The 12,799-nt window shown below is 28.5% G+C and overlaps 1 protein-coding gene across 1 annotated transcript in view; it reads right to left on the minus strand.

Moving 5' to 3' along the window:
- Nucleotides 1–12,799, minus strand: part of LOC111620106 (eIF-2-alpha kinase GCN2-like) — a 57,645-nt gene that overhangs the window by 35,036 nt on the left and 9,810 nt on the right. The window contains exons 7-12 of the mRNA XM_023361958.1: nucleotides 10,630–10,727; nucleotides 10,477–10,523; nucleotides 10,178–10,299; nucleotides 7,074–7,207; nucleotides 6,839–6,992; nucleotides 666–772 (exon numbers count right to left, since the gene is read on the minus strand). Of these exons, the coding sequence (XP_023217726.1) occupies nucleotides 666–772; nucleotides 6,839–6,992; nucleotides 7,074–7,207; nucleotides 10,178–10,299; nucleotides 10,477–10,523; nucleotides 10,630–10,727 (662 nt within the window). The remainder of the gene's footprint in view (nucleotides 1–665; nucleotides 773–6,838; nucleotides 6,993–7,073; nucleotides 7,208–10,177; nucleotides 10,300–10,476; nucleotides 10,524–10,629; nucleotides 10,728–12,799) is intronic.

Below are 12,799 nucleotides of genomic sequence, written 5' to 3' on the forward strand. Positions count from 1 at the left end.
ATAAATGTATTATTTATTAAATAAAATTTTTATTAATAATATCAATTTCTTTTTAAGTAACATCTTTTCTAACTTTTTGCATTTAATATATTTTAACATTTTGCACTGTCAATTTATAAACAGAAAACTATCTACATTTTTAATATTATATTGTGTTTGAAAATTGTTAAAAATTTTTTAAAATTTAAATTCCACTTCAGGCCTAGCATCTGATTCAACATTAATTATAAAAAAAATTCTATGAGCTTTTAATTCTATGGACTCATTTTGGAGCCCCGAAGGTTGATGCCCAAGGCATGTACCCCCTCACCCCCTTAGTTTTGCCTCTGATAAAAGGTACTGAAAAAAAATTTAATAAATATTCAGCATTTGCCCACAAAATAAAGTTAATGTACAGAATATTTAATTACTTATGCCTACAGGACTTTTTTTACACCATGTACTGTACACTATATAAAGTCTAGAAACATTAAAAATTAACAACAGCACAAACAAAATAACACCTGTTTTGGTAACTATGCTTTGATTTGATTTGGCAAAGCTACTAGGCGCTAGTATTAACTGAAGAAGATACAATACAATGCATCAACATAATAAATGCTTTAAATAAATATTTTTAATTAAAATAATTAAGTTTAATAAAATTCTAAAATATTTATACATACAAAAATGATATTCCAAAGACATCATCATCATCATCAGATAAATCCTGGTCTTCTTGAATAAGAGAATCATGCTTATATGATCTACTCCATTCAACTGAACTTTCAGGCTGGCAATAAAATTTTTTATATAATAAATTATAATCACAAACTTTCATTTGTAAAAATTATATAAATGAATAATAATTGAAGATATTTAAATTAAAATAAAGATATTATATACAGTTGAACTTATCGATCTCAAAACTCACAGGAATGAAGAAAAAAATCTAGACAGGTTGATATATAGAAGTTCCTATACAGTAAACAGTAATAGATTTAATTGGAATTATGGTATTTTATTAATACAACAGCAAGTACAGTACATGCCAGTATTAAGTATAAATAAAACATTTTTGACATACCTTAACAGAAACAGTTTGTCAATAGTTTGATACCTGACTTTCTTCAATCAATAAGATGCAAGCCAAACTCAGCCAATAAGAGAAAAGCAGCATTAATTGTAATTATGTACTGTATTGCAAGAGATGTTTCTCAACTGCAATTTATGCATCAAAATGTACTTGCTGAGCTTTGAATTTGTAATTGATGCTTCAGTTCACAATTTGAGATGTAAAAGTTTTTAGAATATATTATTTGAGATAAACATGGAAAATATATTGAAATTAGGCTGAAAATGCAGAGGGAAACAATAATTTTGAGATAGAGGTTTTCAAGATAAACATGTTTGAGATATAGGTTCAACTGTATTAAAAAAAAATCATGTTAAATTTTATATATTCTTTCAATGAAAGTTTTAATGTTTTTAATACAGAATGTACTGTAATAAAAATTTTATTTTAAGTTTAGAAATTATATTAATAAATTATCATAAACAAAGTTCTATAATATGAGATAACTGTGTTGATAGCTATAATTATTTAATATTTTCACCTAATCAGCTATTTTATTTTTTCAATAAAAAATTTGTATCTGCTTAGCCTATACAATATAATAATAATAATAATTTAAAATTCATATATATCTTAATATTTATAATGGATCTTTTTATTGGAATAGAATTTCTGATAATATACATAATTTGATTTCAGATCAGTAAACTGATTTTTCTGTTAACATTTAAACTGGTCTTATAGAGCAGAACAAAAATTTTTAGGATTCATAAAATTAACACAGTATATCAGTGATTCTCAAACAGAAAATTAAATTATAAACATTTAATATATTTTTTAATTAATAGAAAAGATTAACTCCATCATAAATGATCCAAAGCCTGGCTTAGAAAGGATAAGAGTTAATCAGCTATAAAAGTCTAGCCAGTTTGTTACGCCAAGCCTGAAGTGGTAGTAAATGCTAGTGTCTCCCCTGTAGGTGACAGATACCAGTGTCACCCAGGTTGTATGAGAAATGAGTTACAGATACACTGAACAATGAACCTGCAGGATTAAAGAAACAAACTCATAATGGAAAATTGTATTATTGGGAGAAAGTGAGATTAGCTACTTTAGATTAGGAACATTACATGGAAAATATAAGGAATTAGCTCAGGTATTGAAAGATAAGAGTTAACATAGCATGAATAGCAGAAACTAGACAGACAATAAATCAAGGAATATAGGAGGAGGATCTGTTAATATATGCAGGAGGAGATATTAGAGGAAGAAATGGAGATGTGGTATCAGACAGGAAATTTAGAGATAATATAGTAACAGTAAATAACATTAATGACAGGATAATTCATATTAAGGTACAATGGGGGAGTACCATTCAGTAATGCAAGTGACTATACATGACAGCTTAATTTTGTAATTTAGTTATAAGGAACAAGGAAGCAGGTTTTGGAGGTAAGAATGGAGAGGGAGAAATGGCATTACATTCAACTTAGCAAGTAACTTAGCAATTGCAAATATGTATTTAAAAAAAAAAAACACTTGATAGCGTATAAAAATACTGTAGACTAGCAGTCGCCAACTGGTGGTCCGTGGACCACTGATGGTGTACAAAAAAATTTTGGAGGTCTGTGAAGAAATTTGGACATCAGTCAATTCATGATTATGCAAAGTATTACAAAAGAAATGCAAAATGCTTGGTTGCTTTTTTTCACACATTGGGGATTTTTATTCAAATCTAAACCAACCAAGAAATGACTGTTGTCAATAAATAATAATGCCAACAAATCAATAAATGATGTGAGTGCAATTGTCATTCTTTGTGAAAAGGATCCATAAACTTATTTCAAACAAGTAGCAATGAACTTCACACTAATTTGTTATAATTAAACAAGTGAATTTCATATTAAGTAAAATTAAATAAAATGAAACTTTTATAATCATTAGTCTATAGATTCACAGGATTCAAAATTGCGAGTTTAATGGTCCATGAGGTCAGAAAGGTTGGTAACCGCTGGTGTAGATAAAGCATTTGATATTTATTATTGGCACACAGGAAATATTTGGGCATGTGTAGGAACTGTAAAGTAAGATCAATGATGGAACTAATTTTTATAGCCAGGAAAATAATTAAACATATAGATATGCTAAAAGTAATTTTAATATGGTATTCATAGATTTAGAAAAAGCTTATAGTAAGGTTCCTAGAAGTTTTATATGGCAGGTACTGTACTTAGGAGGAAGGAAATAGAGGAATATGTAATAGTAGTACAGGAAAAGAGGTCAGACTTAAGAAAAGGTATACAGGAAGCTTTAGGACAGAAGTAAATGTCCACCATGATTCAGTATTGTAAAACTGAATATTTATATATATAATATTCTTGTTATTTTAATTAGTCAAAAAGCATTGCCTAGAAACATCAAATTCAAATATGATACACATTTTCAATTTTGAGAATTCTTTGAATGTTTAATTTAATCTTTTTTGTCTAATTTTACTTTTTTGTTGGGTGATGTAAATTAATATATTTATAACCTAATTAAAATCTTGTTTATGCTTCTGTAAGAATGTATGTTTCTTGAACTTTAAGTATTGAAAATGCTTGTAAAAAGTTGAGGATTGTATCAAGTCCTTATCTTTTTATCTTAGTGTTAGATGAACTGTTAGTGGATATAACTGAGGAAGAATCATGGTGCATTATATTTACATTATGGTAGTTCTACTTAGCAAAGATGGAAGAATTGATAGGAGATAGAAAAAGCAAAAGATAAAGTGAAAGATTAAGGATTAGCAGAGAGAAAACAGTTCATTCATTTTCACTTTAGTGCTAAGGAGAATGACAACAAATTAATTATTGAAGATAAAAAAAATAAAAAAACTAGAGAAATTTAAGTACAGACATCTTTAATTGATATCAATCAATAAGTTCTTGGACACTGCAACACTAAGTGAAAGTACATAAACAAAACCAATTATACCATAGACTAAATGATTTAAACCAAGATATAATTTGGTTATTATTCTAACTGGATCCTGTTTGCAACCTCCAACATTTATTTTCACCTCATACAATCGATTTTACTTTTTTAAAAAAATTCAATAATAATTGTAAATGATTACAAATGTACAGTACTTATATCTTTCCTCAATGACATTGAAGACTTACTATATTAAGGAGCAATGTTAGAGAGTGGAAGAGCATTAGACACAGATATAGCAAACAATAGATATAGGGTAGCAAAAGTTACAGAATGCAAATGGAGTGCTTTATAATAAAAAAGTACCAGTCAGATTAAAAGTTTTAGAAGATAGTTTTTAGATACTGCAATGTTGTATGGATTTAAATGTTGGGGTATGAAGAAATTTTAGGTAACAAAGATGTAAATAGCAGAATTGAGGATGCTCAGGTTTGTACATGGGAGTTACCTTAGCTGATAGAATTAAGAATTAGCATATTAGAGGATTTAGAGTTTAGGAGTAATAGACATTAAAGAAAAAGTTATGGAAAATTGAATTTAGGCAGCTTGGGCTTGTGATTAGAAGAGGAGATGAATTAGTTATACAAAATCAGGGATTTAGAATTAGAACAAAAACAAAGAGGTGGTAAGCCAAAGAATAGTTGAGAATTAGTAGTTAGGAAATAATTAAGGAGTTACAATTACATAAAGAGATAGCATAAATAGGATAGCTTGGAGAGCTAGCAAATCATGACTCAACCTCACTGTGAGAGGGAAATAAGATAAACAATGACAATGACATTTAAAAGAAACATTAATTTTTATTAAACTATCTTTTTATATTTATCAAAATAAAAGTTGAAAAGTTTTACATGTAACTGAATAAATATTTACCAAGACACATTTCTGTAATGAAATAAAATGTTTCAATAAATGGAATGAAGCTGTTACCTTATTGCTGAAATAATGTTATTTATGCTATTATATTTAATGCTATATTTATTGCAATCATGCAATGTTTATCTCTACATCTTTAAAATAGGTACACACTAATGATCCTATCAGGTATTAACAGTCTTAGTACATGATCTAGAGAGTAAGATATATTGGGTCTATACATAAGTTTTTAAGGTTTTTTTTACAAATTAAAAACACACAAAATATGCTTCAACAATACCATTTATTCAAAATAGTTTCCATTATTTTCAACAACTTTCTGCCAACATTCTGGCAGCAAATGAATACCACAGTGGTTAAAGGTTGCTGGCTTTGAGCTGAAGAAGTCAGTAACCCAATTTCCACATCTATGAGATTGGTGAAGTGCTCACTAGCAAACCATGCTGCATTGACTGGAACAGATGATAATCAGAAGGGGCCATGTCCGGTGAGTATGCCGAGTGTGGTAACACTTCCCATCCCAGATCCAGAAAGATTTGCTTTGTTGTGGCTACAACATGAGGCCATGCATTGAAGAATGAGTTGCCATTGTTTAATACATATATTGGCCACTTCTGCAAAACTTGTGCTAATTTTATAAGCTGTGCACTGTAGTAGTAACAGTCTGACTTGGCTGCAGCAACTTGTGATAGATTATACCATTTTGGTCTCACCAAACACAGAGAAGCACCTTTTTGGCATGGATGTTGGACTTTACTGTTGATGATGTTGCTTGTCCTGGGTCTACCCAGGGTTTTTTCCTTTTTGGGTTGTCGTACAGTTTACTTTTCATCATCAGTGACGATTTGCCACAGGAAACTCTTCCTTTTTTATCTTACCAACAATAAAAAGCAAATATTGACATGGTTTATTGTGACAGATTCTGATAACTGGTATGGAATCCATTTTCTGCACTTTGAATCTGACCCATCATACTGAGTCTGTGGCTTACAGTTGACTGGTTCACACCAAGTACTTCTGAAAGTTCTTGACACAAAAACTTGCAGAAGCAGTTGGGTGAGTTTTCAAGTAGGTCTTACAGGTTTCCATCAGCAGTTTCCTTGGGGCAACCTGATCTTGGTCAATCATCAACATTGAAATCCCCACTATGGAAGTGTCTGTACCACTTTTCACACATGCTTAATGACAACTTTCTCACCATATGTGTTGTATAAAATTCTTTTGGTTTCAGCTGCTGTTTTTCTTTTGTTAAAGAAAAGAAGCATACAGTGGTGAAGGTGGACTTTGTTGATATTCATCTCAAAATGAAGACAAAACAACTGAATAACTAAAACCCAAAAAATTTTCCGATGCACACCAAGCAGAACTGGATGAGTCTCACACAAGCAAAAGGCAGAGTGAATGAACAATTTTAAGGTTATAAATGCACTAACTTGATCGTACAAACTTATGCATAGATCCAACATATTGAAAAGGTATCTATTGTTTGATATTGAAAAGAACCTAATGAGGGGAGGAAAAAAAAATCACTAAAATTAGGGGTGTTTGAATATATTTTATGAATTTAATTTAAAACTGAACAAAAGATAGTAAAAGATTAAACAATTCTTTTATTTGAAGACAGTATCCAATCTTATACTTAAAATGAATGAAATTTGCCTAAGTCATTAATTTTTATACATAAAATATTAATAAAATATAATATAATATCAACACATTTGAACTGAAAGTTATTAAACATTAAATGTGGATATTAATTGGATTACAGTATTTTTGGAAAACATTGCATAATTTTGATTAAGAAAAAATAAAATTTTTTATGAATATTTATCATTTATTAAATTAAACTCAAAAATCAGGCATTCAAAAATAATAATTTTTAGTTAAATTAATAAATTTAATTTATAAAAATAAATTCACACAAATTTATACCAGAGGAGGAACTAAATCTTCAATTTTATTGATTTTACTATTTAATAATCTATCAATACTAGCAGTAGATTCATATTTAGTAGTATCTGAAGAGCTTTCTTCTATACTATTTGTTAAAGTCTCTGTTGTAGTTTCAATCCATGAATGATAATACCTGTATTAAAAATAATTATTTTTCTACAGACTTATACTTTATATAATTATAATTAATATAAAAATTGTATTAATATTTAACCTGACAACATTTTCATGATTGAGACTTGATAATAATTTTACTTCTCTCATTATTTTTTTATTCAGCTGTTTATTTGATGGATTCAAAAGGATTTTCTTTATTGCATAAATTCGGCCATCTAATTTATTTTGCACCTGTAAATTCAAAATAAATTTTAAATGTCTTATAAGATAATGAAAAAATTGTTCTTAATTTATTAAGTAAATTTTTAAATACAGTAAGAACTCACTAATTCAGCATTTGCAATAATGCAGACTACTATTTTGCATTGTATATTTTTTTAAAATAATGAATTAGCCAATTCTAATCTGGGTTTTAACAATTATTTTACTCTTAGACAAATGTCAAGATTTGATCAAAGAACAGTTAGAAAAAGAATCTCAAACAAAAATTAGCTTCCTTTTCAGATCCAAATTAGTAAATGCTGGCAATGACAAAAATGATGCTACCACTACTTTTGCATTGTAAAAGTTTAAATAAAAAATAGCATTACTCAATAGGATGAAAAACACTAGATCTAGAATGATACAAAATTCCAAGAATAAGTCCTGTTAAGTGGGAACAATTCTAATATATTCCAGAAAAAAAAAACACATTTTTCAAAAATACTTCAAAAAAGTATCGAGTAAAATAAATTATTTACTTTGTAATAAATCTCAAAATCATGAATATATTTGTCTTTATTCTCTTACAGTCTTGGTCTATTATCAAATAACTGGAAAATGCTGAAGATTAAATTCAAAAACTTGGAATTAAAGGCCTTTAATGCAATTTTATACATCATATTGGTGAAACTTTTTTCAAGCAACATTCTGTCAAGAACACAAAAAAATCATAATCAAACGGTAAGATCTGGAAAATATAAATTGTTTGACTTCCTAGTTGAACTTAGTTTTTCCTGAATTTTCACTACAATAAAAAAAATTAATCCTATTTACAATTAAGGTAAATACACTTTAAGCATCCATCACTGCTAAAATAAAATTCATTACCTTGCCAAATTGTCTAATCAAACAGAATATGTTAGTCATGATGATCATGTTGTGACAAATGTCTTTTGAAATATCACAGAACACACAGCATTACCTAACATAGGTGTAATCTAGTTTTAGTGATACTGAAGATGGCTTTCCATATGGTCATCATTGATACTTTTGATACAATAATCAGAGGATTCATTATCAAGTAGTTTAAAAAGTTTGTTTTTCATGCACCTAAACAATGAAGTAAATATTGTCAATAATCCAATAAATTTTGACTAGATGCAAAAGTGATATCCATATATCACTTTGTCACAAAATGTATCCAATTTTGGTACATTTAATGTTACTTGAAAAAAAAACTGCTAAATGTATGTCTCATTTCAAATGAAATCTAAATTAGTTCATTGTAAACCTTTAGTAGACATATTGCTTGCAGTTTATCACTTATACCAGAATTGTCATAATAAAGTTGACATTTATGACAGATTTTGAAAGACAGACAATTTCTTCTCTACATAGTTCAATTTCTTTACAAGTGTTTATACTACCAGTAATCATTTTTTTTTTCAGAACTCATAACATTACATGTCTGAAATGCAATATTCTATTGTAGGCAGCTTTTAATAATACAGGTATCCCTCATATAGCACAGCATTTCTACAACAGTGTTTTGCTCTGACATGGTTTGAGAATTTAGGAAATCATCTATACAAAATTTCACAATTTTTAAGTGCAAACTCTGTTATTCAATATTTTCTATTCAAGTAAGCATACATCTTGTTTCAAATTTGTCCATGGATTTTAGAATATTAAAATTTTCAATTTTTTTTTTTTGTGCATTTCATCAGATTTACTTTAATGAAAACTGATAAAGCTAGGACAAGGAAGAAAGAATTGCATTAAGTGTTTAGCCTTTAACATTATAAAAATAAATATATGGTGACACATTTATCTTCATATTTACTGAAGTTTATTTAAACATTTTTAGATAAGTGTTAACTACTGTTAAAAAAGTTTAATAATTAATCATTTGTAAAAATGACAAAGGAAATACAGAAGTATCTTGATACTCAAACTGTTCCCAACTCAAACAATTTGGTATTTGAACAAAAGTCTGGAAAGAAATTGTTTGGTACTCAAATGAACAAATACAACCTGCTAGAAAAACTTTTTGATTTTTTAAAATTTTTATCATAAAAAATGTTATTAAAATGAAGACATTGCTGATATTTCTGATCAAGATTGACAAAACAGCTTAGATGATGATACTTTGTAAAAAAAATGCTCTCATTTAACTAAAAATAATATTACAGTGTAATAAAAGTACTTTTAACTGTGATTGTTAGTTATTGATTGTTAATAAACTATTTATTGCTTTAACAAACATATTTCTCTCAGGAACAAAAAAGAATAGTATGCTTATGTTAACTCTCGCAACCTAACCCCTTGTTTTGCACTAGTCCTTTGTTTCATATAGCACAAATTCACATAACATTGCACTTTTTTGGAATGTAAATACCATATTATACAAGGGATACTGTACATACATTTTGATTTATTCACTCAAAAATTGCTTTACTGTACAAATAATACTTATGACTGTTATATCAACATAATTACATCAAATATACAAATCAATATAATTTTCTTGCATAACTCAATTCTTAATTTTATGACAGCATAATTAAAAAATGATTATATGTATTTCTATGCAAATGTACTGTACATTCTGGGCTGGAAACTAATAAAATTTTGAAAAACAGATCACATTTAATGAAAACTAATATGCAGATTTATAAATTGTATTACATAAACTAATCTAATATTAAAAAAGGAAACTGTATCCAATATGCTAATAATGCAATAACAACAATGATATGATACATTAAGTTTTATGTCAATATTTTACATTTCCCAATTAGTGAATATAGTATGTATTTAATTATATAAAAAAAGATCACTATATCACAAATAAATCTTTAGGTAAAATGTAATTCTATAAATAATTTAATAACTTTAAAATATACATAATTTACTATAAGAATAAAAATTTATATGTATAGGTAAACAATATTAATAATTTTATATCTGAAGTATCTAAATAAATTTTAATAGATTTACTTTTAATACATCTCCAAATCCACCACTTCCCAACCATTGTAATATATCAAATTCTTTTAGTAATCTAGAATTTTCTGGGATGTGTCTTGCAAGCTGATGAATTGTCTGATCTGAACTGCCATCTGAAAGTTTTTGTAAGACTTTAAAAACATGAATATTTATTCCAATACAACTGCTTAAATTTTATAAAATGCAGTTGAATTATAATATAATTAATGTAGTATTATTTTAAATTTATATTATTATTAAATTGTAATATTATAATAAATATTATTTTAAATTTTATATTCTGTTTTTACCTTGAAAAAAGTTTTTATCTTTTTCAATCTTTTTAAAATTCTCCTGCCTGAAAATATATAATAAAAATTATAAGCAAATTTTACAATTATAAAGAATTTAAATCATGTATGTTTAATTTTAAATATTATCAGGAAAAAATTTTTGAGAAATACCTTTCTTGATTAAAATTTATTTTCCCATTAATTTTATTTTCAATTGGCTTTGACTGATGACTTTCCTCTTCTGAATCAGAATTTTCATGAGAATTACTCTACAAAATATAAAAATTAAGTTATTTTTATACTAGACATAATTTAGAATTGTCTGATCATGGGTCCAGTGTAGACTTATAAAAGAAATCTTGAATGCAAAGATAGAGGAAAAGGAAAAAAACTCAATATGTATATGATGAATTAATAAAACTAAAGATACATTGAACAAGAAAGAGACTTAAGAGACTGCAACTAATGTGACAGAAAATAAAAAGAAAGACAGATTTATAAATGAGGAAATAAAAATTGATGGTGTGAACCGTTACCCAATGCCTTTGTTGTTTAAATACCCCTACAGTAGGTTCGAAAGTAGGGTTACTCGCTGATCTCATGTTCTGTCAGGATAACACAAGAGGATGGAGACGTAAGGAGGTAGTGGCAGCAGACACAGACATACACAAATGTACAGAAATAAATCACGTTTATTTTAAAGAAAAAAGTCTTACAATTATTCGTACAACACTCAAAATAGGCAGATGACCAGGTGGAAGTTGCTGATTCCGGTGTTTTGTTGGTGGATCGTTTAGTGGATAAAGACTGGGAAGCAGAGATGGTGAATCCCCAAATGCTGGATGAGTGCAAAGGGTGTGGTCAATCTCTGAATGATGGCAAATTGAGGATGGGAAGTTTGATCTGGAAAGCATTGGATTACCTAGAGGAGATGGAGGATCTTTCAGGGTTGGATTGGTGGAATGGCAGTAGTCAACACACAGACTCAATAATAAATCAATGGCTCAAACATCGACTTCAGCAATGTTGATGACTCACTTTGCCGTTACCCTACAGTGACTTCTTTGACACTAGCAACAACTCGCACTTTGTGATACTTGGTGACAACTCTTTTCTGTCCTTGGGGTCAGTCCCCTTTATATGATTCAAATTCTAAATCCTTGATTTGGACTGGTCAAGATCTGACTCTTCTTTACTCTCTCATTGGATCCCACTTGTTGCTAGGGTCCAAGTATGGGTTGGAAGGATGGACATCTTCCTCACTCCCACATCAGGGTTATGACTTCCTCCAGCATTCACTTATGAACTCCTGTGATGATACCTGAGAGAGTTTGCTAATTATGGACTGAGGACCTGTAATCAGGGAAGGTAGTTTTATCTCCTGAAAGTCAGGGCATCCAGACTGATTACCTAATTGTCGTGTATGAGGCTTCTCTCATCTTTCTTTTGTATAGTCAAGCTGGAAATTGGCGATTTTATGAATCTCGATGTTTTTGTCGATCACTTTTCTAGCTTAATTTCTCACCATGACATCTCTTTCCCACTTGAGTTTGACAAAATACATTAACTTTACAACATTTAACTTTACTTACTTTGTGTTCATGACAATGTATCAGAATGATGGCAAGGACCATGCAGAATGTGTATGGTTAAAGAAAAGAACACAGGAGGAAATGATTTTATTGTGGAAATAATATTCCAATTGTTATTTCTTTCTGAAATATTGTGTAAGAATATCAAAAAAGTGTTTGTGCTTCCTTCGGTCTGTTTGAAAGAAAGCCCACTGAGGAGGAAAATATTGTAATTTCCAAAATGCATCTGGGTAAAATAAAGTTGTTGATAGGCTAGTATTTTTGGAATCTGTGAATGTGATAATTCCTAGAGAATAATGGTGTTTGAACTGGTTACATATTGACTGATTTGCAAAGAGCATTCTCTCCCTCTTTCATTGCTATGTTAACTATGCATTCAGAAGGTATTAAGCATGTAATGACATATCAAAATTAAGACAACTGAAATTTTATATTTAAAAATATTTTTAAAAGAAATGTTTTAATTTGTTTATGAGATAATAAAATATTAATATTAAAACTTGATATAAAAATAATATTCATGAAAAGTATTTATATATATGTTACAGTCAAAACCCGTTTTTAGTTAGAACGCGTTTTAACTAGTTGAAACTAGTTTGTGCTGAATGTCTTTGTTAAAACCCGTTTTGTCTAGTTGAAACTAGTTTATACTGAATGTCTTTGTTAAAACCCGTTTTGTCTAGTTAAAACTAGTTTTAACTCAAATTCATTTTTGACTAGCAGTAAATTCTAGTTTTAACTAGACAAAA

This window comes from Centruroides sculpturatus, unplaced genomic scaffold, assembly GCF_000671375.1.
Source record: "Centruroides sculpturatus isolate CEXI.00-Female unplaced genomic scaffold, Cexi_2.0 scaffold131, whole genome shotgun sequence".
Lineage (NCBI taxonomy): Eukaryota > Metazoa > Arthropoda > Arachnida > Scorpiones > Buthidae > Centruroides > Centruroides sculpturatus.